Source organism: Benincasa hispida, chromosome 7 (assembly GCF_027475165.1).
Source record: "Benincasa hispida cultivar pf3 chromosome 7, pf3_genome.v1.1, whole genome shotgun sequence".
In the NCBI taxonomy this organism is placed as follows: Eukaryota; Viridiplantae; Streptophyta; class Magnoliopsida; order Cucurbitales; family Cucurbitaceae; genus Benincasa; species Benincasa hispida.
In genome coordinates this window covers 7,430,710-7,457,234 of record NC_143484.1, presented here as the reverse complement: position 1 = coordinate 7,457,234, position 26,525 = coordinate 7,430,710, and the positions used below count along the sequence as shown (strand labels likewise).

The 26,525-nt window shown below is 33.8% G+C and overlaps 1 protein-coding gene across 1 annotated transcript; it reads left to right on the top strand.

Annotated features, from left to right (window-relative positions):
- The first annotated feature begins 10,552 nt into the window (after positions 1 to 10,552).
- On the top strand, positions 10,553 to 16,370 carry LOC150034893 (NADPH-dependent pterin aldehyde reductase-like). Its single transcript, XM_090315425.1, has 6 exons — positions 10,553 to 10,919; positions 11,004 to 11,073; positions 12,364 to 12,557; positions 13,527 to 13,699; positions 14,558 to 14,636; positions 16,048 to 16,370. The coding sequence occupies exons 1-6, from the start codon at positions 10,698 to 10,700 to the stop codon at positions 16,060 to 16,062; spliced, it is 753 nt and encodes a 250-aa protein (XP_090171551.1). The 5' UTR covers positions 10,553 to 10,697; the 3' UTR covers positions 16,063 to 16,370.
- The last annotated feature ends 10,155 nt before the right edge of the window (positions 16,371 to 26,525 follow it).

Sequence of the window (26,525 nt, the reverse complement as noted above, 5' to 3'; positions counted from 1 at the left end):
ATAACCTTAGCAGATTTCTTCTCGAAGAACTTCTGCAATTGGGGTTCAGAGGATATACTAGAGATTGCCGCATGTTCTGCTGTAAGTATCAGAGAGGAGGAAGATACTATTCTAGGCCCATTAAGGTCAACAAGAGAACGAAAGGGTTCGTCATTATCCAACATAGACGATCTGCTTTCACTCTCGCAAGAGGCTAAAACGACCTTGATTGAAGCACTGTTAGAATCCAATGCCTCTGGCGCACCGACCCCCACAGCACATGCTTATGCCTCGTGTTGCACATCCATAGGCTTCTTAGACGAAGGTCTGTTGTTGGGATCCAAATTTCATAATAGACCTCTGTACATCTCTGGATACATGCGAGAACAGAGAATGGGTCGAATCCTCATCGACAATGGATCCACTGTCAATATAATGCCTAAGACGACTATGAAATAGTTGGGCATACTCATGGAAGAACTATCAAACAACAAATTAGTAATTCAGGGTTTCAATCAAGGCAGCCAAAGGGCGATAGGCATGATACGCTTGGAGCTCCTCATTGGCGATCTAAAGGCCGACGCACTGTTTCATGTGATAGACTCAAAGCCCACCTACAAACTGCTATTGGGACGCCCTTGGATTCATAGGAATGGTGTGATTACGTCGATACTGCATTAGTGTTTCAAGTTTTACCAGGATGGGATTAAGAAGGTCAAAGCAGATTCTAATCCGTTTTCTGAAGTCGAGTCTCACTTTGCAGATGGAAAGTTTTACTTAAAGAGCGAGAATTTCAGTGAGACTATGCCAGCGGGAAATTTTCCGACGAAGAAAATAGATGGATCCAGATCGAAGTCGCCAGTAGACGTAGGCAAGGTATGAGCCCCACCCCCAAAAGAGGACAGAATGTCCCTTGGCGTAAGAGAAACCCCTATGGTGAGGGGCGGGAAAGCCTCAAAACCTCCAATTCTACGCTGTCCCTTTATCGAGACAAAACAAGGGTGAATCGCCTTTTGCGGAATGCTCAAAGGGTTTGCATGTCGGTGACATAGAAATTCTAAAGGAGAGTTTCGTCACACCCCTCACGCCGATAACGAGGCAGGAAGTCCACATGCCGGAGGCAGAAGCGACAGGGTCAAAGCTACCCGAGAAGCGAACGGAAGACGGATTCGATCCCAAAGCTTACAAGATGTTGACGAAGGCGGGCTACGATTTCACAACTCATACTGAGTTCAAAAGTTTTAAGATTTACGAGCAACCCCGACTCTCACCAACCCAAAAGAAGCTCTTGAAAGAGGGACACACTATACCCACGTCGAGGGCAGGTCTTGGATATGAGCCGTTAGAGCCAGTCCACATAATCAGAAAAGCGAAGGGGAAAGTGGCCAACAACAATCATATCACTACGGAAGAAGTTCATGATACAGGAGAAAATGAGGGCAAAGATAAAAGAGCCTCAGCCTTCGACCGTATCAGACCACCTGCCGCACGAGCCCTGGTCTTCAAAAGATGAAGCATAACAGAAACAGAAAGGGGAAGCCCACATACTATTCCTAGAGATACTCGATGCTCAGTCTTTCAAAGGTTAACTCTGCTAAATGAAGAAAATAAAGAGATCATCTGTCAATCGCCGGTAGTGGTACGACCGTCAACACATTTCATTTACTACAAAGGGGTCTTATACCATCGATCCTATGAGGGACTTTTTCTTCGGTGCCTCAGTAAAGAAGAGTCAGCGAAGGCTCTGAAGGAGGTACACTCGAGCGTATGTGGCACGCATCAAGCAAGACTAAAGCTATAATTCCAGCTGAAAGGAATGGGTTATTATTGGCCGGAAATGATCCAGGACTCAATGGATTATGTGAAGAAATGTGAAGCCTGTCAATATCATGGGATTTTCATTCACCAACCACCCAAGCCTCTACATCCGACCATAGCCTCGTGGCCTTTTGAAGCATGGGAGCTCGATCTGGTCGGCCCTATAACACCTAGACAGCAGGGCACTCCTACATCCTCGCAGCCACTGACTACTTCTCAAGATGGGTTGAGGCTGTCACGCTAAAGGAAGCTAAGAAAGAAAACGTGGTGCATTTTATTCGCACTCATATCATTTATTGGTACAGTATTCCCCATCGGATCGTAACAGATAATGGAAGACAATTCTCCAATAGTTTGATGGACAGGTTGTGTGAAAAATTCAAATTCAAGCAGTACAAGCCATCCATATATAACGCCGCCGCAAATGGATTGACGCATTTAACAAGACATTGTGCAACATGCTGAAGAAAATTGTCTCCAAATCGAAGAAAGATTGGCAGGAGAAGATCGGTGAAGCATTGTGGGCTTAGCACCACTCACCGTACCCCTACAGGAGTCACCCTGTACTCTCTCGTTTATGGGGTAGAAGCTGTCCTTCCTTTGGAAAGAGAAATTCTATCGTTGAGAATGGCAGTGCAAGAAGGGCTGACTATGGAAGACAATGCCAAACTGCGGCTCTAAAAGTTGGAAGCATTAGATAAAAAACGGTTAGAAGCTCAGCAAGCGCTGGAATGTTACCAGGCATGAATGTCTAAGGCTTTCGATAAACATGTAAAGCCTCGGTCCTTTCAAGTAGGTGATCTAGTGCTCGCCGTAAGAAGACCCATTATCACAACGAGACATACGGGGAATAAGTTCACACCTAAATGGGATGGACCCTACATCGTCAAGGAGGTGTACACGAACGGCGCATATAAGATAATCGATAAGGACGGGCTAAGGATTGGCCCAATCAATGGCAAGTTTCTCAAAAAGTTTTACGCATAAAAAAAACTTTGTATGAACTATGTTACGACTTGAACTCTTTCATTATAAAGGGTACGTAGGCAACTTAAAGAAATTTAAGTTCAGTCGCGCATAAAAGAAAAAAAAATTCTCTTCGAACTACATTATGACGTGGTCCCTATCATTAAGAAGGGTATGTAGGCAGCTTGAAAGAAATTTCAAGTTCAGTCCAGTTAAAAAAAAAAAATTGAACTACGTCATGATTCGATCCCTTTCTTTAAAGGTATGAAGGAAACTTAAAGAAATTTAAGTTTAGTCCATCAGAAGAGATACCACAACCACCTAAGTATAATACTACAAGATTAATGTTGATCATCCCCGTCAAAGAATGACACTTCAGATTGAAGATGTTCATCTCTATTGGGGCAACACAATGGGTTGAAGATGTTCATCCCTCGTAAGGAGCCAACACAGTAAATAAAAGGCAACGTGGAATGCGCTTCGCTTCCTCTTTAAAAGTAAACTTATACACTCCTCCATATTCAAGTTTAGAGGCTCCATCGATGGTTCATCTTCATGCTCAAAGTCATAAAATCAAGCCTACTGCCAAAGCTTCATGCTTCGTCAAACTCAAGTGCGAAGGTCTCGTCGATTGTTCTCCATATTTAAGTTCAAAGGCTTCATCGATGCTTCTTCATCTTTAAGTTCAAAGGCTTCGTTGATGCCTCTCCATCTTTAAGTTCAAGATTGGCATGCATGGCCCCACTTCCATCTTCAAGTTAAAGGTCGGTATACATGACTCCGCTTCATCTTCAAGTTCAAGGTCGGTGTGCATGGCTCGGCTCCATCTTCAATGACTTGGCCTACAAAATCATGATGCAGCTTCGCTTCATCTCCAAACTAATGATGCGGCTTCACTTCATCTTCAAAGTCGTGGCGTGGCTTCGTTTCATCTCCAAACTAATGACGCGGCTTCGCTTCATCTCCAAGTCATGGTGTGGCTTCGTTTCATCTCCAAACTGATGACGCGACTTCGCTCCATATTCAAAGTCGTGGTGCGGTTTCGTTTCCTCTCCAAAATATTGGTACAACTTCTCCTCTTCTCCAAAATTTGTGTAGCTTCGCTTCCTCTCCAAAAATGTGGGTGTGGTTCCACCTCATATGCGAGATCAAGTTTGGTTTATCTAGCTTTACCTCATATGCGAGGACGACTCTAGTCCATCCGGCTCCACCTCATATGCGAGGACAACTCCGGTCCGTCTGGCTCCGTCTTGTATGCGAGATCAACCCTAGCCAACCTGACTCCATTCAAAATCAATAGCACATTCTTCTCATCTTCAAGGTTTGATGGTATATCCGCCTCATCTTCAAATCCTCAATGGCATATTTCTCTTATCTTCAAATTTTGATCAAGGAGTAAAATAACAAGGCAAACCTTTCGAGGATCCTCTTTAGGGTGATTGAATGGGAGAGTTATATGCCTTTGTAGGGCCCTTTCCCATGACGATCAGAATACACGAGCGGCGCTACAAGGTAGACCTTTCCGAGATCCTCCCTAGGGTGATTGAATGGGAGAGTTGTAAGCCTTTGCGGGGCCCCTTCCATGATGATCAGGATACAGGAGCGGCGCTACAAGGTAGACCTTTCCGAGATCCTCCCTAGGGTGATCGAATGGGAGAGTTGTAAGCTTTTGCGGGGCCCCTCCCATGACGATCAGATGTACGAACGGTGGTATAAAGTAGACCTTTTCGGGATCAACCTAAGGTGATCAAATGGGAGAGTTGTAAGCTTTTGCGGGGCCCCTCCCATGACGATTAGGATACACGAGCGCACCAAAAGCGAGTCGATGAGATTAAAAAAAAACTTGTTTTGTTATGCTTCTTTGGTTGCACTGTACTCCTACAAAAAAAATAGTAGGGGGGCAAGTTAGTAAAAAAAAAAAAAGAGAGAGAGAGAGAGAAAAAAAACATGTGAAAAAAAAGAGAAAAAAATATATATGAAAACAAAAAGGAAGAGAAGCCCTAATTCCCCATCTTTCCTTCTTTCTCCCTTCTCTTCACTTACAGCTTCCTACTGCAATTCAAGGCTGATTTGCAATCCGAGTCCGATTGACAAAGGATGTAAAGAACGTAAGATCGAAAGAGAATCATAATTCGAACTACAAAGGACGTAAGAACGAAGGAGATCACACTACAAGATGAAGAAGAGCATGCGTCCTGCTAGTATTTATATAGTTAAGTTCGATGGGATTTTTTTCTACTAATCAGTTGAAATCTGATAAAATCATGGGTTACTCGAACTGAATACTATTTATTTTGTTGTGGAACTCCAATTCTTGCTGAAATTAGTTAAGAGTCAACAAAAAAGATCATACTCGATTGGAGGCTGCCTGAATTAGAGGTCACGGTGGAGTTTTGAATCCCCAGATTCAATGGCGAGGAGTTTTGAGCTTAAGACTTGAGAGAATCTAGCATAAGCCAACAGTATGGAGAATGAAATCTCGCTAAGGCTGGTATCACTAGCCACAAAGCAGACAGCTGCCTGAGATAAAAAAAAAAAAAGAAAAAAATTAATAATAATAATAAAAAGAGAGAATCTCGCTCGAAATCCTCTCGCTGGTGTCGCTCTCTCCGACAATCTCGCTCGAAATGCTTTCGCTGATCTCGCTCTCTTCTAAAATCTCGCTCTCTCCACTTTCTCTCTCCCCCACTTTCTCGTTGGTGTCGCTCTCTCCCACAATCTCGCTCGAAATGCTCTCGTTGATCTTGTTCTCTCCCACAATCTCGCTCGAAATGCTCTCGTTGATCTCGCTCTCTTCAGTGTCGCTCTCTCCCACTTTCTCGCTCAAAATCTCGCTCTTTCCAACAAACTTCACGTGCTAATTGCAAGCACTGCAAATAGAAGATTATGAAAGGAGAGGAATTTGTGAACTTAGTCATCGCCTTGGTGCCTTCAGAGACAACGTGCTTGACCAATTCTCGAAGATATCGTTGATGAAGCTGTTCATGATACCCATGGCCTTGCTGGAAATACCGATGTCTGGATGAACTTGCTTCAGCACCTTGAAGATGTAGATCTTTTACGTTTCTACACTCTTCTTCGTCTTCTTCTTCTTCTTGTCTCCGGCAGCAGAATATCATTCCTTCTTCGGCTGTTAAACGAATCAAATTCGATTTTCAAATTAAGTTCCTGGTGAAGTTGGTAGGGTATCACCATGAAGGTGGTAGGGTATCACTGGTAATGGCTTGGTATCGCTGATAATTGCTTGATTTCGCTTGTAATGGTTTGGTATCGCTGGTTTGCCTGATCTTGCTAGTAATGGCTTGGTATTGCTGGTAATGGCCTAATCTTGCTAGTAATGGCTTGATATCGCTGGTAATGGCCTGATCTCGTTGGTAATGGTTTGGTATCACTGGTAATGGCCTGATCTCGCTGATTATGGCTTGGTATCGCTGGTAATGGCCATCTCGCTAGTAAGGCTATCTTCCAATACGTTGGCTCTCCAAAATTTCTTCCATTTAAGTTCAAATTCATATTCCATTCAAATTGGAATTAAAATCAACTGTTATTTCAAATTTCAGTCTAAAGCTTCTAATCCAAATTTTTATTCTAAATTCAAGCCAGCCAAATCGGGTGAGATAAATGTCAAATCCGTCCCAAATTAAAATTTGGCCATATCCCAAATTTTTATCAATATTCGAATGGTTAACCTTGATATTGAGTTATGAATAAAATGCCAAGTCAAAATTTGGCTATATTCCAAATTTTATCTCAAATTTAAATCAACCTTAGTTTCTATACTCATTTCCAAGTAAAATTGAGCATATCCCAAATTTTTATCTCAAACTAAAATTGATCAAGATTCAATTTCACCCCAAATTCTATTCCGAATTCGAATTAAATTAAATTTGCAATTAAAGTGGAACATAAATTCTACCTTAGTTCAAATTAAAGTTTACTTAGCGAAAGTGTGTCAAATGAACAAGATTTCAAATCAAAATTTTGAGCTAAATTCTCATATTTTGATCATGATGATGCATCAAATTACAAGAGTCGAAAAATCATACTTTGATCTCAAATTACATTTTTTTTTTAGATTCATCCACCCATATACGTGCATAAATCTTGAAAAGAGGGCATTTGTTGAATGAGAAATTTTGGACCAATCACAAGTCACCACGTCATTTGCTAAATTAACGACGAATTTCTAAATCATTGACTTTGGGTCCAATTAGAAGTTGACACGTCCCGAATTGAATTGAAGACAAGTTTCGATGACGTCACGCGGATGAATCAGATGAGATTAAATTGGTCCAATTTGATATTACTATTTGGGCTTAAAGTCCAAACTATAAAAAAAGTTGAATTGGACCCAAATTTCAGATCAGGCCCAAAACCAACTAATTGGACCCAAGGGTCTGGCTCATGGACCAACCAAGCCCATGAAGCCTACTTGAGAAATCTATAAATAGAGAAGTTCTCTTCATTTGTAAGGGCAGCATTTTCTACACTCAGAAGACTTAGAGAGAATTCAATAACAAGAAGAGGACTTCCAAGACTCCTGAAGCTGCACTTCTATAAGGTAGAAGACCTTTGAAGACACAAATACTCTTCTAAGACTTCTACTTCAAGCTTCCAAGACTCCTGAAATTGTACTCCTATAAGGCAGAAGACCTTTGAAGACACAAATACTCTTCCAAGACTTCTACTTCAAGCTTCCAAGACTCCTAAAACTGCACTCCTATAAGGCAGAAGACCTTTGAAGACACAAATATTCTTCCAAGACTTCTACTTCAAGCTTCCAAGACTTCTGAAGCTGCTCTTCTATAAGGCAGAAGACCTTTGAAGACACAAATACTCTTCCAAGACTTCTACTTCAAGCTTCCAAGACTCCTGAAGCTGCACTCCTATAAGGCAGAAGACCTTTGAAGACACAAATACTCTTCCAAGACTTCTACTTCAAGCTTCCAAGACTCCTAAAACTGCACTCCTATAAGGCAGAAGACCTTTGAAGACACAAATACTCTTCCAAGACTTCTACTCCAAGCTTCTAAGACTTCTACTTCAAGAACGTTCGGTGCTTTCCTTCTCCAAGTCAAGCATATTCACCCAACTGAGAGAGAATCAGAGGATCAACTATTAGAGATCTAACCACATCGCATCAAATCAACTCCAACATCAACACCAACTCAAGTTCAACTCCATGAAACTCATTTCTTTGAAAATCTCGTGTGAACAGAAACTATTTAGATTTTTTCTACCTAAAACTAGTGGTTAATAAATATATGTCAGATTTTATGAATGTTGAATTTTTTTATCACATAACCATTATTTTTTATTTTATTTTTTAAACTTTAAAACATATAACTATTTATTAAATACTTATTGATGACACATAATATCCTTTTATGAAGTTAAGTACAAATTTGCATAAAATAAAAATAAATAATTTTTTAAAGAAAAGTACAAAGTTGTTCCATTTTAAATAGTCATAACCCTTGTCATTAAATAAGAAACAAAGTACATATCTAACTAATACAAATTTAATAATTTAAAATTTTAATGTCTATGTTACTTTTTTATTTTAAAATTCTCTAATTCAACATTACATCGTTCTTATTTTTTTTCCACCTAAAAGCCAATCAATTCAAAGAAAAAAAACATGTGGGTAATAATTTGGTAGGCTATCCCTTTGTAAATTTTAGTTTATATAGCTATTCTTTCAATTACATATTTTAATTTTATCCATATTTCTTCTTCCATTTCTATCCCTTCTATTATTTTTAGAATCAAAATTTAAGTTGAAATATATTTATAATTTCAACTGAATGAAAAATATATTTAATCATCATAAAAATTTATATTCTAATAATTTTCATCTATATCCAATTTATTTTGTTTATATTGGTAATTTAACCTAAAACAAAATATATATAATTTTTGTGACTATTTCTATCCTTAATAAATTTATGTCAAATGCTTAATATTCAAACTAAATGATATATATATTTCTTGAAATTTAAATTCTATCGTAAAAAATTAAAATTTAATAAAATTTAATCGCATGTCTTCTAAAGTCTGCAAACTAAATGATATTCCAATTAATTTAATAGTTTGTGGCTGCTCTTCACAGCAACATTTCAATCCATCACACAATCCCTTCAACATTTCTCAACAACTCAGTCTTTAATGCTCAACTAAACCCTTCATATTCTCAATTCCAAACAAAATCATCACATTTTTTGCAATTACCAACTATGGGACGATATTTTTTGAAATAATCTATTTTAAAAGAATTGTTTTAAATATATCTGTTATAAAATATTTTCAAATATAACAAAATGTCAGTGTATTACTGATACATTATTATCATATTTAGACTGTGACACTTTACTATATTTATAAATATTTGTATTCATTTTGGTAAGTTTGAAATCAGCCCTTTATTTAATGTCTTTTATGATTCAATTTTTTGAAATAAAAAGTTTAAAAATATTTTAAAAAATATTTTTAAACTTTCAATGGTCCAAAATTTTGTCCCTAACAAATTTAGAATCAAAATTAAATTTTTCTTTCGGTAAATTCAGAAAGTTTAACGCATCGAAGACATAATTAAAACTCGGAGAAAATACGTTTTTAATCTATAGAATTCAAAGTATTACACATTTAGTCCTTAAAATTTTTGTTTAGTTTTAATATAGTTTCTAGATTTCAAAATGTTATAACTTTACCTTTGATATTTTAGTTTTGTTTCAAAAGTTACACTTTTAAACTCGATTTTTCATTAAATACTCATATTTTGTATGTATGATAATTTCTATCAATTATTTTTTAAAAAATTAAAATAAAATTAATTGAGGTTAACTATTTTTCATCATTATTAGAATTAAATTTAAATTTTCATTTCATAACTATTTAAATTAATTAATAGACATTAACGCCAATAATTGAACGTGAGTATTTAACTAAAGATCGATATTAGAAATATAAATCTTGAAATCAAAGTGTAACATCTTGAAAGTTATGGATCAAAACTAGACCCAAAATCTAGGGATTAAAAATGTATTTTATTGTCAAAACATTGTAAACAATAAAGACAAGCTTCAAATATTACATTGATCCCTGTACTTTTGGTTTTGGTTCATTTTTTCTCGTTATACTTTTAAAACGTTCATTTTGGTCCCTATATACTTTTAAATTTTATTCATTTTAGTCCCTATACTGCCAAAATGTTAATTTCAGCCATTGAGCTTTCGAAAGATGACTATTTGATCCCTTAAAAATAAAGTCAAAATGAAAGTGAACATACCCAGTGATCACTTTTTGAAAGGAAACCAAAATGAAAAATTTTAAAATTACAAAAATTAAAATGAACTAAAGTTGAAAGTAAAGGAACCAAATGAACTAAAAGGACAAAAATCATAGTAGTATTATTAAACCTAAAAACAAAGAATACTTAGGTACATCCCTTCTCACCACTCACATAATAAAATATTAAAATATTTCGAAAAGAAATACAAACAAAATTTGCCACATGACAAGTTATGATCGAACAATTTGATAAGATATACAAAATAGGTACTATCAAGGATGCATCTAAGTAAATATAGGCTTGGTAAACTGAGCCAAAGACAGAGTACTGTGTTATAAATTTCTGGTCCAATTGGATAAGGGAAGTAGGGAGCATAGTTTATTTATGGACGTGGGGATAACATTACTTATAAAATTTGGCACATGACAAGTTATGATCGGATAATTTGGTGGAATATACAAAATAGGTATTTACGGGAGACGCATCTAAGTATTATAAATTTTTGATCCAAACGGATAAGGCAAGTAGGGAGCATAGTTTATGTGTGGACGTGGTGATAACATTACCCACAAAACGCCCAAACTACTAATACACAACCAAAACCAGGCATCTATCTCTTATTGTTGGTAATTAAGAAAAGAAAATGAATGAAAGTAGGAAGGAAGATGATGGGTCCGGCCTTGTAATTCTGATCACCGGAGTGAGCAAAGGCCTAGGACGAGCTTTGGCCTTAGAATTGGGAAAACATGGCCACACTATTATTGGGTGCTCTCGTAATCACAACGCCCTTCATTCCCTTCAATTACAACTCTCTTCCATCTCTACAAACAACCAACAACGACACTTGCTTCTTAATCTCGATGTGGTTTGTTCTTTTCTTTCACTCAAATTCAACTATATATACATATATATATATATATCATTCCAACCAATTCATTTGCTTTTGTAGACCTCCAATAGCGGTGTTGAAGGCCTACTTCAAGCTGTCCTTCAAACAAACCTTGTTCCCGATATCCTTGGTACTTATACGTGTTCTGTTTTAGACAAACATGTAGTTTCATCTCAGAACTATTAGATAATGGAAAGAAGAATTACGGTTCTGTCGAGTAACCATTTCGTTTTTTTGTTTTTGATTTTTGAAAACTAACTTATTTCATACCTATTTTTTTTTACAATGATTTGCATATTTTTTAAGTACTACTATTGAATTTTTAGTCAAATTCCTAAAACAAATACAAGTTTTTAAAAGTTTTTTTTTTTTTAGTTTTTAATTTGGCTTGGTTTTTTTTACCACGATGACAAAAGAAGAAATTTGGAAGCCAAACTAGTATCTATAGGCTTAATTTTAAAAAACAAGAAACAAAAAACTAAATGGTTACCAACAGGGCCTAAATTACATAATTTGTGAATTCTCAACATGTCTTCTTAAGATGTTGCCTCTTTGGCTCATCATTTTTAGATGGGATTTCAATTTTTGTTTTTAGATCGAGTGTCTGTTTGAGCTATATAGGCTCTAATACCATATTAGATTTAGATAATATGAGTTTCATCTCAAAACTAATTGACAATGAAAGAAGTAATTCATGTATCTTATAAATATTATGTGTCCTCAACATGCCCTTCAAGATGGTGCCCCTTTGGGTTCATTATTCTTGGATTATTAAATCCCAATTTTTGTTTTTGAACAAAATGTCCGTTTTGGCCTACATATAGGCTCTAATATCATATTAGATTGAGATAGCACGAGTTTCATTTCAAAATCAATTGACAATAAGAGGAATAGCCCATGTATCTAATAAACATTGTGGATCCTCAAAACGCCCCATCAAAATAGTGTTTCATTCGGTTCACCATTCTTAGATTGTATTCTAATTTCTATTTTTAGATTGAAGGCCTATTTTGGCTTCATGAGTTTTGATACCGTATTAGATTTAGATAACATCAGTTTCATCTCAAAACTAACAATAAGAGGAGTGATCTATGTATCTTATAATCATTGTGGATCCTCAAAATATCTCTTCAAGATGGTGTTTATCCTTGGGTTTACTATTCTGGATGGGATTCCAGTCTTTGTTTTGAGACTGAATGCTTGTTTGGGCTTCATGGGCTCTGATACGAAGATTAGGATAACATGAACTCCATCTTAAAACCAATTGACAACGAAAAGAGTAGCTATCTTATAACATTGTGCATAGTATGTTTATCACATATAACCTATGTTCAAATGTTGTCATTTCAAAACCACTTCGAATCTTATCATTCTTACATTTTCATTATGTATGTATGAATTTCATTTTTTTTTTTTGTAGTGAATAATGCTGCTATAGTCAATGAGAAGTCCAAGTTTTGGGAGATTCCTCCACACGAATTTGATTCTGTCATTGATACAAATATCAAAGGAACAACAAATGTACTACGCCATTTCATCCCTCTTATGATTGCAAGGGAGAAGAAAATTATTGTGAACATGTCTTCATTGTGGGGAAGAATTGGTGCTCCTATGGTACGTATGTTTGGTAGTTTCCTTTTGGATAGTAATACGAAATGTTGGAAAAAATCTCCCACTTTTATTATCGAAAAAAAAGAAATCTACGTACATAAAAAATTATTATAATCAAACGAAACTCTCACCCGATCTCAATTGCAAAAGCACTTTCTCAAAACTTTTCCTCTTTCTCATAAAATGCAAAGAATGTTGGAGACAAGATCTGTTGTTATTAGTATTATTCAATATTTCTTAATACAAAAAGAAAAGGTAAAGGTCAAGATAGATAGGACTTAAATTATTCTACACATTTCTATTAGATTTATCCCTGTCTAAATGAATTGACATCTAGAATTCCCTCAAAGTCTAAAGAAAAGCTAGGATAATTCTAGAGCTTTTTTATCGAGGTATTTATTTACACACCTCAACATAATTTTAGAAAGTTTATATACTCATTTAAATCACGTAGTAGGTACTCCAAGAGACTTATAGAACAGTTAGCATTGCTTTCTACTTTACCAAAGCTTTTGTATCACTCTTAGTGATAATAAAATACAAGAAGAGAATTTAACTAGGGTTACCACACTTAAGCTTAAAGAATTTCTAACTAGGACCACTTGAACATAAATCATAGACTCATTATATAGTTCTTGGAGTCCATCACTTGCTTTATCATTTCCAATGTGGACAACTTACGCTCTTTTAATATAGCCAAAATATTAGAAGAATGGTTGTCTCACATTGGAAAGATTCAAGAAAATGATAAGCTCCAAGCACTATACAAGAAATTTATATCTTTGGTTTCAAATTGTCCTACTTTAAGCTTAGTTGCGCTAACGTTAGTTAAATTTTCTTACAAATCTCTAACAAAAGTTTTGAGTGAGTGCTCGAATTATCAAATTATTTTATGCGATTATAAAAAGTTTTAAATTTGTTATCGAACTAGGGGAGTATATTATGTAAACGCTCTAACTTTTGAGGCACCAGTTTTCAGCATATAGTGCATCAAAGTGGGCGATTGAGGGTTTGACTAAATCAATTGCACAAGAGCTGCCAAATGGAATGGCCATTATTGCACTTCATCCTGGCATTGTAAACACCGATATGCTCCTCTCGTGCTTTGGTGATTTGGCTGCTAACCACCAAAATCCTCCGGAGTGGTAATTATTAATTTTCCTTCACCTCTAGAGATGTTCTTGGGTTGGGTTGGGTTGGATTTTTCTATTTTTATTGGGTTGGATTGGGAGTTTGCTAAAAACAATCTGGGTTGACCCAACCCAATCCGAATTATATATATATATATTCTTATTTGTTTGGTATTTAGCATCAACCCAACCTAATCCATGTACACCTCTATTCACGTCAATGACAAAATTTCTTAGTGTTTAAAAAAACTAAGCCATAAAATGTTGATTGAGTTTGCATGGCTTTTAAAAGATATCAAATAAATTTAATTAAAGGTTCCTTAGACCTTAGCTACTATTTCAAGTTTAGTTTCGATTTGGTCCTTAAACTTTAAAATATTATATTAAATTAATTACCATTTGGTTATCTCTAATTTCAATTAACAGAATCGTGTAACAAGTGTAGAACTTTAGGATGCGAATGGACTTACTTCCCTTGATGTCTCCTTTCTCTATTTATAATTTTTTTCTTGACCTAGCCTTCTCCTTCTAAAACTCCTTCTTTGGTCTGGACCTCCTGTATGGTCCTCCCCCACCTGCAGGCATTTTCATTGGGTCAGTCTCGACATGGGCCAATCGAGCCTTTTGACATGGGCTTCGATTTGACCCATGTCACTTCACTCATCTTGCTTCGGTCTTGCTTTGGGTTTGGTTGTTTGGCTCGTAGCATCAATGCTATACTCATCTTTTATAATTTTACCTTTAGCTTCGAAATTACTTAGAATAAATGTTATTTTAAACCTTAAAAGTATACATGTATAGTTACAAGATGTTAGAAATTATTAGGGAAGATTGCGTGACAACTAAATCCGTAATTTGATGATGATGTATCAGGGCAGTAAAGGCGAGCAGGATGATTCTTAATTTTACATCTGCAGATAATGGAGCATCTCTTAGTGTCGACTCTAATGAGGTACGTATTACAATTGGTACCTTAATATATACCCATTTCAAAGATGAGAAACTAAACTTTTTATTTCATCAAAATGCACCTTGTTTTTTTTAAAAAAAAAAAAAAACATTGAAATGTACTTTGAACTTCAAATGTGTTGAAATGTTAATCTTACACTTGAATGAGTGTTAGATTTTCATTCGGATAAATTGTCAGTGAAAATATTATCATATGCATTTAATGAAAATAACAAAAATATCGAGTGCAAAATCAAATAAGGTTTCAAAGAAAATCGACACTAGCTAGGGTTGGATTTTGTTGAAATTTGTTAGTTTTGAAATATTTATTGAATTGCTTGTGCATTTATCCAACTCAATTTTGTGAAAAATTAGACTTTTGTTTAATGATTGAGTTTTTAATAAGTAAATTGTAATTAAAATTTCGATTTAAATACTATTTTACTTTATGACTTTAGTCTCTATACTTTTAAATATATAAATTTGGTCTATATATTATTAATATTTAATTTTAAATTTAATCCTTATAATTAGGATATGTTTGATTTAACTTTTTAAGTGTCTAATTTTGAAAAAAAAAAAATATTATTTTAGAAAAAATTGGAGTATTTGACAACCCTTTAAAATAGCTTTTGAAAGAAATGATTATGAAATAAGTTGATTTAAGATAAACACTTAAATCAACTTTTAGAAAAATAAAATTTTAGAAAAATGAATTTTGATTATTTAATGATTAACCTCTCCCTATTTTGTATAATTCTTAAAATTATGAAAATTCCCTCAAAAGTCATCTACCTCACCCCCACTAGTTTGTCATGGCTACTACTACCCTTCGTCAACCAACTCGGGCCACCACCACTACTGACCAACTCCGACAATCACCTTCGACCACCGTTAATGGCCAACTCCAACCACCACTGCTAGAGAGGTCATCTCCAGCCAACTCCGCCGGCCACCACTACTTTGACCACTTCTAGCCACTACCGTCCAGAGACCATCTCCAACAACCACCACCACTAACTTCGATGACAATCACCACAGACAATCAATTATGATGACCATTGTTTTAAATTATTAGTTTATAGTATTTTATAGTTGTCCTTTATAATAATCTGACATTAATAAAAACACTTTTAATATGTCACAAATCAAACAAACTTGTATATAGAAACACTTTTGAGAAAACATTGGCAAATACACGAATATTTTTATTTTAAACTATTTTTATCAAAAATGTTTAAATGAAAATAAATTTTTAAAAAATATTTTATAAATATCTTTTTTATAAGTCAATCCAAACAGACTGTAGTATGATAATTTCAATCAAAACTTAGTAAGTAGAGTGGAGCATAATTTAGAAGTAAAGATTAAGCTCAATGGAAGTGAGTAATGTTGATGGTGGAGTATTTCATCAGGTTCAGGCAGGCTAAATTGGAACCAAGGCAAGGAAAATCAAGGGAGAATGTGCAGAATTAAGCATAGATCTTACTGACATGTACCAAATGCATGTTTGATATAGGTAATTTGAGTTATGTTTCATCTTCTCCAATTAATTGAGTTTAGAAAACATATGTTTGATAAACGTGTTTTTGGAAACTGTTATCCGATTCTGTAGTTAAAATAGTGAAAATTATGATTACAAAATTTTATGTTTTCTTGTGTATCTTGATTTTGAATTGGAAATTTTAATGTGCATAATCCTATTATAAAGGACAAAAGACATTTTTGGTTCCTAAAATTTGAGCCTCATGTCTATTTGGTTTATGAAGTTTCAAAACAGATACTTTAATCCCTCATATTTGTTAAATGCTTCTAAATGGTTCTTGATTTAACTTTAAAAGTTAACAGAATTCGTTTAGTAGACGGTTATATGTTGGCTTGGACTACTTCTATTTCCTATCGTGTCAGTTGTATTGAATTAGTTAGAAGATCAATTAAAAGTTGATTTAAAAAATAAAGAAAAGTTAGAATTTTTTAGAGTCTTTTTTGTTTGCAATCCGGATTTTGCTTTATGTATTCAGATTCACTGAATTTAGCGAATATATGTTTGGCAGATTACCCAAATTCTGTTTTGAAAATTGTTTTTGGATTGTGTGATCCAAATCGTGCAAATTCTGAAAATAACATTTTTATATTTTATTTGTATTTAGAATTTAAATTTTAAAATTTAAAATGAAGAATTATATTAAATAAAGATAAAAATATTTAGAAATATAATATGTCATATTATAAATCCAATCTTTTTTTAAAAAAATTAAAATATGTCTTATGTAACATAATATAAATTAAATTAGGTTAAAGTCCAAGTTTGGTCCATATGATTTAGATAAAGTTAGTCATTTTAAAATTTAGAATTTGGTTCTATTGTTTGATAAAACTCCATATATAATCTCGGTGGTTTGTTCAATTCTCTTAATAGTCCCTATCATAAGGAGTATTTATTAGGAACCTTTTATCAAACAATAGTGGGTAAATTCTAATCATAAACTATAAGACCTAAAAATTTCAAAATTTCCTATAAATTATATAATATAACAAAACAATAATTATACAATTTTTTAACATAAAATATGTTCGTAAATAAATTAATAATAACTTATTGTCCTCTAATATTTAGTGGGTAACTACAACTAACTTACCATTATTTAAATTAGAATCCAATTTATGATTTCTGCTACCAAACATATATTTGAAAACATGAAAGATAACTATGTTTTCATTTAATCTCTTGTTTTCAAATTTATGTTTTAAGATTCTCTACTAAATGTTGTTAAAAACTTAAAAATAATACATGTGCCCTAATTGTTAGACGATTTTCAGAAGGTGAACAATCCGTCAACCAACGAGCCATCACCATAAACATTGTTCTCAATCTGTCCATGGCCGTCTTCTCAAATTCGAACTCTTCGGGAGTTCAATTGCCTTCCATAGAAATTAGGCCTAATCATTTCTTAAGGTGCATCTAGAAATTCGAAGTGATATATTAAGGATCCTTTTGGATTGACTTGAGAAAAAATTGTTTTTAAAAAAACTCATTTTTATTTAAACACTTTTAATAAAAGTTGAAAACACACTCCAAAAGCTACTTTAAGTAGTTGTCGGACACTCTAATTTATCTCCCAAAAAAATGACTTATTTTTTAAATTAAACACTTGAAAATGCATTACAAACACACTTTATGAAACTACTCTTATTTATGCCTACCTGATTTTGATTTTTGTGGTGAATCTAAGTTGCTGCTGATTTAAACTTTGTTGTGCTAAAATATTTTAACCAACTTTTCTTTAATTTTTAAATTAAATTTTAATTGATTTTCAAACTAATCTAATACAATTAATATGTCATCAAATAGAATTAACGTCCAAGTGAGCACATAACAGTCTACTAAGTATTCCGTGAACTTAAAGTTAAATCAGAGATCATTTAAAAACATTTAGTGAAGATGAGGGATTAAAGTGTTTGTTTTAAAATTTTAGGGACTAAATAGATATGAGCCTCAAACTTCATTGATCAAAAGTGTATTTGAACTCATTTTAAAGCTCCGGAAAAACTTGTCCAACAATCTACCAACGGATCCTTTGAGGGAACATAACCAACATCAAATCGTTTAGCTAATACTTCATTTAGCAGAAAGTGTATGTCAAATTCAGCATATTTGGCTCGTGAGTGAGACTCTATTTGAAGCAACCGAGAGAGAGAGCACTCATGTTATAACATCAAACTATGGATGTATTGGGAAGGGGAATTTTTTATTTCTTTGAGTAGTGATTCAAGCCAACTAATTTTTGAGGCAATTAACGTGAGAGATTGACTTAGCAATTATAACATGCTTCTTTCTAGAAGTCTATGATACAATGGTGTCACAATATGTAGCTATAGATTTTGTCACTAAAACAATAAGCCCCATCGACATCACAATAATCTATCAAGCTTAATCAATTTGAAGGTTGGATTAATAAGATATGATGGATGGTACCTTTGGAGTATCGTAACACCCTTTTTGTTGCCTGCAAATGGGTGGTGGTTGGATATTGCAAAAATTGACACTACAAGAAAAAGAGATACTCTCGATGTCCAAAACAATCGTCGAGAGATTAATAGTTGGGAGAGAGGATCTCTCCTGACTCTATAAAGTGAGCATTAGGAGTATTCACTAACTCTTGATGTCGTATAGTCCCCGTTGGGAGTTGGCCAACTCCCGACGGGTAGCAAATAAGCGCCGGGAGATAGAACCAAACTCTCGGCACATTAATGAAATCGTCGGGAGTTTGACATAACTGCTGACGGGTGGACCGTCGCATGATGGGTTTAAAAACCCCCAATCTCAGATTTGCAATCAGTTTGCAGATCTGAGATTGAATCTCACCTGTTGGGGGAAAATGATACATATAGAATTGAAAACACTAGCAAACTGATATACCTCAATTACTAGAAACAATACACTCAGTGTATAATATTCAAACTCAAACGAAAGTCAGATGATGTAACAAGACTTAGATATGAAAATAACCAAAGACTTGAAAGCACTTCAAAACCTTTGGAGACTCAAAACGTAGTCGAGGCATGCTTTTGGTAAGCATTGTTCTGAAGACAATTATTCGCTCTGCACGAGCTGCAAACAGACTACAACGATCGTTTCAGTAAGATACAATGACTAACTCCCGTGGAACTGTAACCTCGAACTACTCGAATCTGACAAACACCTTGGATACTTACTCTCAACTCAACTCAAGAACAAAAGAAAGAAATGAGAGAACTCTTCAATTTAGAATAGGATGCTACAAATGAAGAACCAAGTTGCTATTTATATGCTAGCAACTTAGTAAATCTCCAAAATACAAAATAAAATCAAATAAATACAAAAATTGAAACGTTTGTCAAATTTAACTCAATTGAGTTGTTACTTGACAAAAATCAAACATAACTCATTCAAATTGAAAAAAGTACAAATTTAACTTTCATACATATTAAATTTGTACATGAAAACTCATTTTCAATTTGAAGTTTCAATTCAATTTGAAAGTTTCTAAACAATGAATTTAATTCAAACAATTAAATCCATTTTTTATGTTTCAAATATTCACCATACTTTCACTTTCTTTCTCTATATATATCCAACAATCCCCCACATGAAAGAAAGTGAAAAAAACCAAACAAAACCGTTGAAAGCAAACAGACAAGCTCTGCATTAGGAGAGGTGTCTTCTGGACTTGAACCTTCCTTAATGAATATTTATCGAATTTACCGAAGAAATGGTGAGACTAAGCTCTGGAACTATCCTTCCTATTGATGAATTGAGACAACAAATATCACACACAACTCATCTTGTCTGTTTGAGTTCTATACGTTTGTGTTCATTTTGGTCATGGACAAAATCTTGAATTTATGAGAGCTTTAGAGAACATAAGTCATTTGAAAAGTTCTCATGAAGCGATCCCACCTTTACTCTCATATAGGTAACATTGATTAAGAGCATCCTGTCACTACTCCTCTTGTAAAACAAGATATCAATATAACCTTAACACCAATAGATCACACACTCTAGAATACCATAGAAATGGGAAGAAACTATAAGTTTGTTAGTGTGTCAACTATGAATTATCCAACTAGTTTGCCTATTGAACCTAGATCATGGGATCTTCTATGACATTCCAACTTTTTATGTATTTTAAATCCAGTTATTTTGTAAAATTTGAGGGTTATTTTGAAATTTGAGATTAAATTGGATTATCGTGCAAGGATAATTCAATTTAAACTTTTTACTCAGTGAAGGAATTTTGGAATTGAAGTTTTAAATTGAAGAGAATTTGAGATTTACTTCAATTTTAATTTAATTTGGGAAATTGAATTAAAATTAGGAGTTTTGGTTCTTATTTTTATATTTTGGAGGATATAATTGAACTAAATCGATTTAATGGGATAATTGGTTTAAATTATTTTTCCATAAGAATTTGGGATTTTAAATCCAAAAATGATTTGGATTTGGGATTGGAAAAGGAAGAAGAAAAGCGGTTTATATATAAAAGAAAAAGGAAAATGATTTTAGCTTGAGGAAGAGACTAGATGTATGCGATCAAGCAAGTGGAAGATAAGAACACAGCTTATCGCATAGACGATATGCTCGATCGTTTAATAAATGCAAACCTATCGCAAAGACATTGCTATCAGTTGACTATCGTATAGTCAAAGGTAAGCGATCGCTTAGTTGATTTTGTAGTCTCTGTCAATGCTATTGCTTAATAAAACAATTTTACTTCATAGCTTGCCTCCGTGAGAAATTTTTGAATGAAGCAACTTTTAAATTTAGGAAAACAATTTTTCTCTTATCTCACAGTTACCATAAAACTACCAATAACCTCTCACTTAATCGGTTATTAGAGAAAAGAATTAATTATCATATAATTAATATATTATAAATAAATATGATAACCAACTTATCATATTAATTTATAATCTATAGTTTTAATATTTCATCATATGAAACATACAAACCATAGTTCTTTTTCTATTTTATGGTACTTGATATAAATCCTATTTATATCAATTCCTCCAAATAATGCATCTCATACATCACACCAATTATATCATATATAATTGAATTTTCTCTTGTTAATTTGAACACTTCAAACTAACCCCAAAATCTGATTCTCAACTTGAACCCATTGAGCTAACAAGGGGACCTTATGGACCTGTAGCTTGAAGCTCTAACCATACGTGAATAACTGACTAAACTCTTTAGTCACGAGATTCATCATCCATTAACTGTCGGGCACTCCACTAAAGACCGACAGCTGCACTCTTCTCACTACAAATATATTTTTGTGTCCATATTAACCAATCAACAGTGCTATAATCCTTCTCGCTCATAAGTACAACTGGGTCAATTTACCGTTTTGGCCCTATAGTTACATCTAACTCCTTAAGTACCATTGATTCGTCTAATGAACAATAAGTCATAATCCTACTATGACTGAGTCCTCTCTCCAAAGAGAGGATGTGGCGACTATGTTCAAGACACGAAATCAGCCCTTAAGAGAGCAATTTATCTACTTACCCCTGCTTCGAGGAAGGAGTGAATTCCGTCTTGTGTAACTGAGTTCCCAGCTTCCCAATCAGAAAAATCCCCAAAAAGGTAGGCTTGTTGAGTTGGTAAGCTGGCCACTCTCACCCATACTAATCAAAGGACTGTTCTCATAAGTAGGACTTCCCAAAACACTCAGGATTAAGGTCATGTCACCTATGTGAAGGAAATCAGACATGAGGATTTCCATGAGCAGCGGAAGGATTTTTCTAAATTTCATTCATATATGAACATACACAATTACAGTCACAAACGGAAACAAACAACTATGTGAAAAATAGAAATTACAACATGTTTTTCTACAGATCAAGGGAATGAATTAACAAACCTTTGAAGATTCATCTTCAAGTTCCTTAATCACGAACGTTTGAACAAACCGCAACACTTGAACGCTCGTACAACACGACCATTACACTACACGATCACAGAGTCACGAACACCTCAAACACCATGAACGGCCTCCATAGAACCTCGACTGTGTCGAGTATGACACCACCAACAAGGTTACCTCAGTATTCTCAGTATGAGAATCCATAGTGTGGGCTCTGTGTGGTCTTGGTTAGAGGTAGAAACTGGAGGATGACAATTGTGTAAACGATTGAGCAAGGGGAGAAGATAACGCCTATCGTATAGATCGATGCCGAATCGTCTATCAAAAGCTATATGATCGTCTAGCTAAAGCTATGTGATCGTTTAGCTAATCGTCTAGCTAAGTGTCGTGTTGGATCGATATGGCAACCCTAGAGGTGAGTGAATAGGGTTTAATTAAACTTTTTTTTTTCTAAATTAACTCAATTAAACTAATTAATATACTTTTTATAAATAATAAGAAAAATTCAATTTATGCAACAAATAAGATAACAAATAGTGTGATAATTTAATTCTATCAAATTTTAGCAAATAAATAAGAACAAACTAAAACATACAATAAATTGCTTAAATTAACTGCAAAAATAAAAATGAAAGAGTTGGAGAAGAAGACACCGTAATTTTTATAGTGGTTCGGTCAAACTCGACCTATTCCACTCTCTAAACGCCTCTTGGGAATTTGAATAAAATCTTTTCGACTCTTTCCACGGATTAGAGTCCAACCGTTACACCACCGCTCCTTTTACGGGTTCAAGAGCAAACCCGATCATTTCCACGATTTAGGATCAAACCGTTACAATTGTTGGAATTTTTGAAGAACACAATACAACTCTCACTAGAGTGGATTTACAAGTTTAAGCACTCATCAAATTTATCCTCACAATACAATAACACTCTCTCAAGAATAAGATGAAAAGAAAAAATTGGGAGCTTAGAGAGAGCAACATTGGAGACTTTTGAGTTTTGGAGGATTATGAAATGTAAAATTTGGAGAGGAAGATGATTTATATAGAGATGGAAAAGGAAAATTTTTTTTTAGAAACCACAATTAATTTGGACCATTGGATTTTGGAAAAGAAAAATCAATGGTGGAGATTTAAAACTAAACTAGTCGTTGGATACAAACAAAATATAATATTAAATTTCTTTTCTTTTGAAATTCCTTTTCTTTTTAAAATTAATCCAAAAAATAAAAAACATACCATGTGTCAAAAACTAGGTGTTAGACACACATAAAATAATATTAAATTTATTTTCCTTTTAATTCATTTTCTTTTTAAAGTCAATCCAAAAAAAAAACATATAATGTGTAAAAAACTAGCCGTTAGACACAAACATAAAATAATATTAAATTTATTTTTCTTTTAAATTTCTTTTAAATTTCATTTTTTTAAATCAATCCAAAAATCAGAAGTCCATCATATGTTAATCTCTTAATGATCCACTATTCAACCAATATGCTGCCACATGTCTATATGCAAATAGTCTGGTTATGCCACGTCATCCATCACGGTATTTTCTCTATAGACTTGTTTCGGTCATATTGTCTTCGTTTTAGCTCCGATTTGAGTGATTCAAGAGGTGTTGGAATCGTTGTTCCGAGCTCTACGTTATGTACATATTAAAACACTAACATTTTCAGTAATTAAAAATTGAGTTTGTTATCATCAAAACATTGATTAATTAATTAATTAAAATTAATTAATTTGAGATTAAGGGCCACAAAGCCAACAATCTCCCCTTTTTTATGATGACAAACCATTCAAGAAAAATAGCTTGAAATACATGTAAACCATATGTAGCACATAATAAAATTCAACATATCACCATAAAGATCATTCTTGAAATTCATTAAAAAAAAAATAAATTCTCCCCCTAATTAATACAATCAAAATCATAATAAATTTATAGCATATTTTTCTTAAACTTCTCCCCCTTTGGAATCATGAAAAAGAATAATTAAGAAAAATTTAGAACTACATAAATGTTTCCCTTAAAAACATGAACATAAATTTAGCACAACCCCCCCTAAGAATATTAACACATGCTTTCCATATCTCCCCCTATCAAAATGCCTTCTAAAGGATTTAACAAGTAAAATTATAAAATCAAGAGGCATCATAACGAATAATACCGAGCTCAAGCCTATTTTTGCAAAAGTTTTCTTCATTCAAAGGCTTGGTAAAAATATCCACTAATTGATTATTAGAGCTTACAAATTCAAGAGTAGTATTATCATTTTGCACATGCTCTTTAATAAAGTGATGCCTAATATCAATATGCTTGGTCCTAGATTGATGTATAGGATTTTTAGTCAAATTAATAACACTAGTATTATCACAAAATATAGGCACATTATCAAACTTTAATCCAAAATCACAAAGAGTTTGTTTCATCCAAAGAATTTGAGCACAACAACTAGCAACTGCAATATATTCCGCTTCGGTAGTAGATAAGGCAACCGAATTTTGCTTTTTACTAAACCAAGAAACTAAGGAACTACCAAGAAATTGATAAGTCCTACTAGTACTCTTACGGTCAAGTAAACTACTCGCAAAATCCGCATCGGAATATCCTACCAAATTAAATTCAACATTTATAGGATACCATAAGCCTAAATCAATAGTACCAAGCAAATATTTAAAAATTCTTTTAATGGCATGTAAATGTGATTCCTTAGGACAAGATTGAAATCTAGCACAAAGACATACACTAAACATAATATCGGGTCTACTAGCGGTTAAATAAAGTAAAGATCCCATCATACCTCTATAAGTTTTTATATCCACACACTTACCTTTTTCATCCTTGTCGTCAAGCTTAGTAGATGTACTCATAGGAGTTTTTGCAATTTTACCTTCATTGAATTTGAACCTTTTGAGCAAATCCTTTATGTATTTTTCTTGACTTATGAAAATACCATCCTTGAGTTGTTTGATTTGGAATCCAAGGAAGAAGCTAAGTTCTCCCATCATACTCATCTCAAGTTCACTATGCATACACTTAGAAAATTCTTCACATAAAGATGGATTAGTAGAACAAAAAATAATATCATCCACATATATTTGTACTAAATACATATCATTTTCTTTAGTCTTAATAAAAAGAGTAGTATCAATTTTACCCATTTTAAATCCATTCTCAAGCAAGAAATTACTAAGTCTATCATACCAAGCTCTTGGAGCTTGTTTTAAGCTATAAAGAGCCTTTTTCAACTTATAGACATGATTAGGAAAATCAAAACTTTCAAACCCCGGAGGTTGTTCTACATAAACTTCCTTCATGATATAACCATTTAAAAATGCACTTTTCACATCCATTTGATACAAAATGAAATTCTTATAAGAAGCAAAAGCAAGCAACATTCTAATAGCTTCTAATCTAGCAACGGGTACAAAAGTTCTTCATAATCTATTCCTTCCTCATGACAATAGCATTGAGCTACAAGTCGAGCTTTATTTCTAATGATATTTCCATTTTCATCCATTTTATTTCTAAAGACCCATTTAGTTCCAATTATAGAAGCATGAGAGGCCCTAGGGACTAACTCTCAAACTTTATTCCTTTCAAATTGATTTAATTCTTCTTGCATAGCTAAAATCCAAAATTCATCATTTTCGGCATCTTTAAAACTTTTTGGTTCAATTTGAGAAATAAAAGCAAGATTATTAAACATATTAAGAGAGGAACGAGTTTTCACAACTTGTTCGGGATCACCAAGAATTAATTTTTTGGGATGGGAAGAAGCATACCTCCACTCTTTAGGCATGGATGAAGAACCAACTTCATTCTTTTCGATTAAGCTCACCTCTTGCTTACTTGAAACAATTTCCTTGCCTTTGTCACTAACAAGTAAATCTCCAAAATTTCCTTCTAAAACATCACTATAAATGGGCTCATTGGAAATAACATTGCAAGATTCATTAAATACTACATGCATAGATTCCTCAATTACTAAAGTTCTTTTATTGAAAACTCTATAAGCTTTACTAGCAGAGGAATAGCCAAGGAAAATACCAACATCCATCTTAGAATCAAATTTTCCAAGTTTTTCTTTGTTATTCAAAATAAAACATTTGCAACCATAAACTTTGAAATATCCAATATTTGAAATTTTGTTATGCCAAAGTTCATAAGGAGTTTTATCCAAAGAAGGTCTAATTAAAACTCTATTTAAAACATAATAAGCGGTGTTAACGGCTTCCGCCCAAAAGTATGTAGGTAAACCATACTCATGCAACATTGATCTAGCAAATTCTTGCGAAGTACGATTTTTCCTTTCAACTACATCGTTTTGTTGAGGAGTTCTTGAAGCGGAGAAATTATGAGAAAAACCATTTTCTTCACAAAAAGTTTCAAAAGCATTTCTATCAAATTCTCCTCCATGATCACTCCTAATTTTAGAAATCAAAAAACCTTTTTCATTTTGAACTCTTTTCGCAA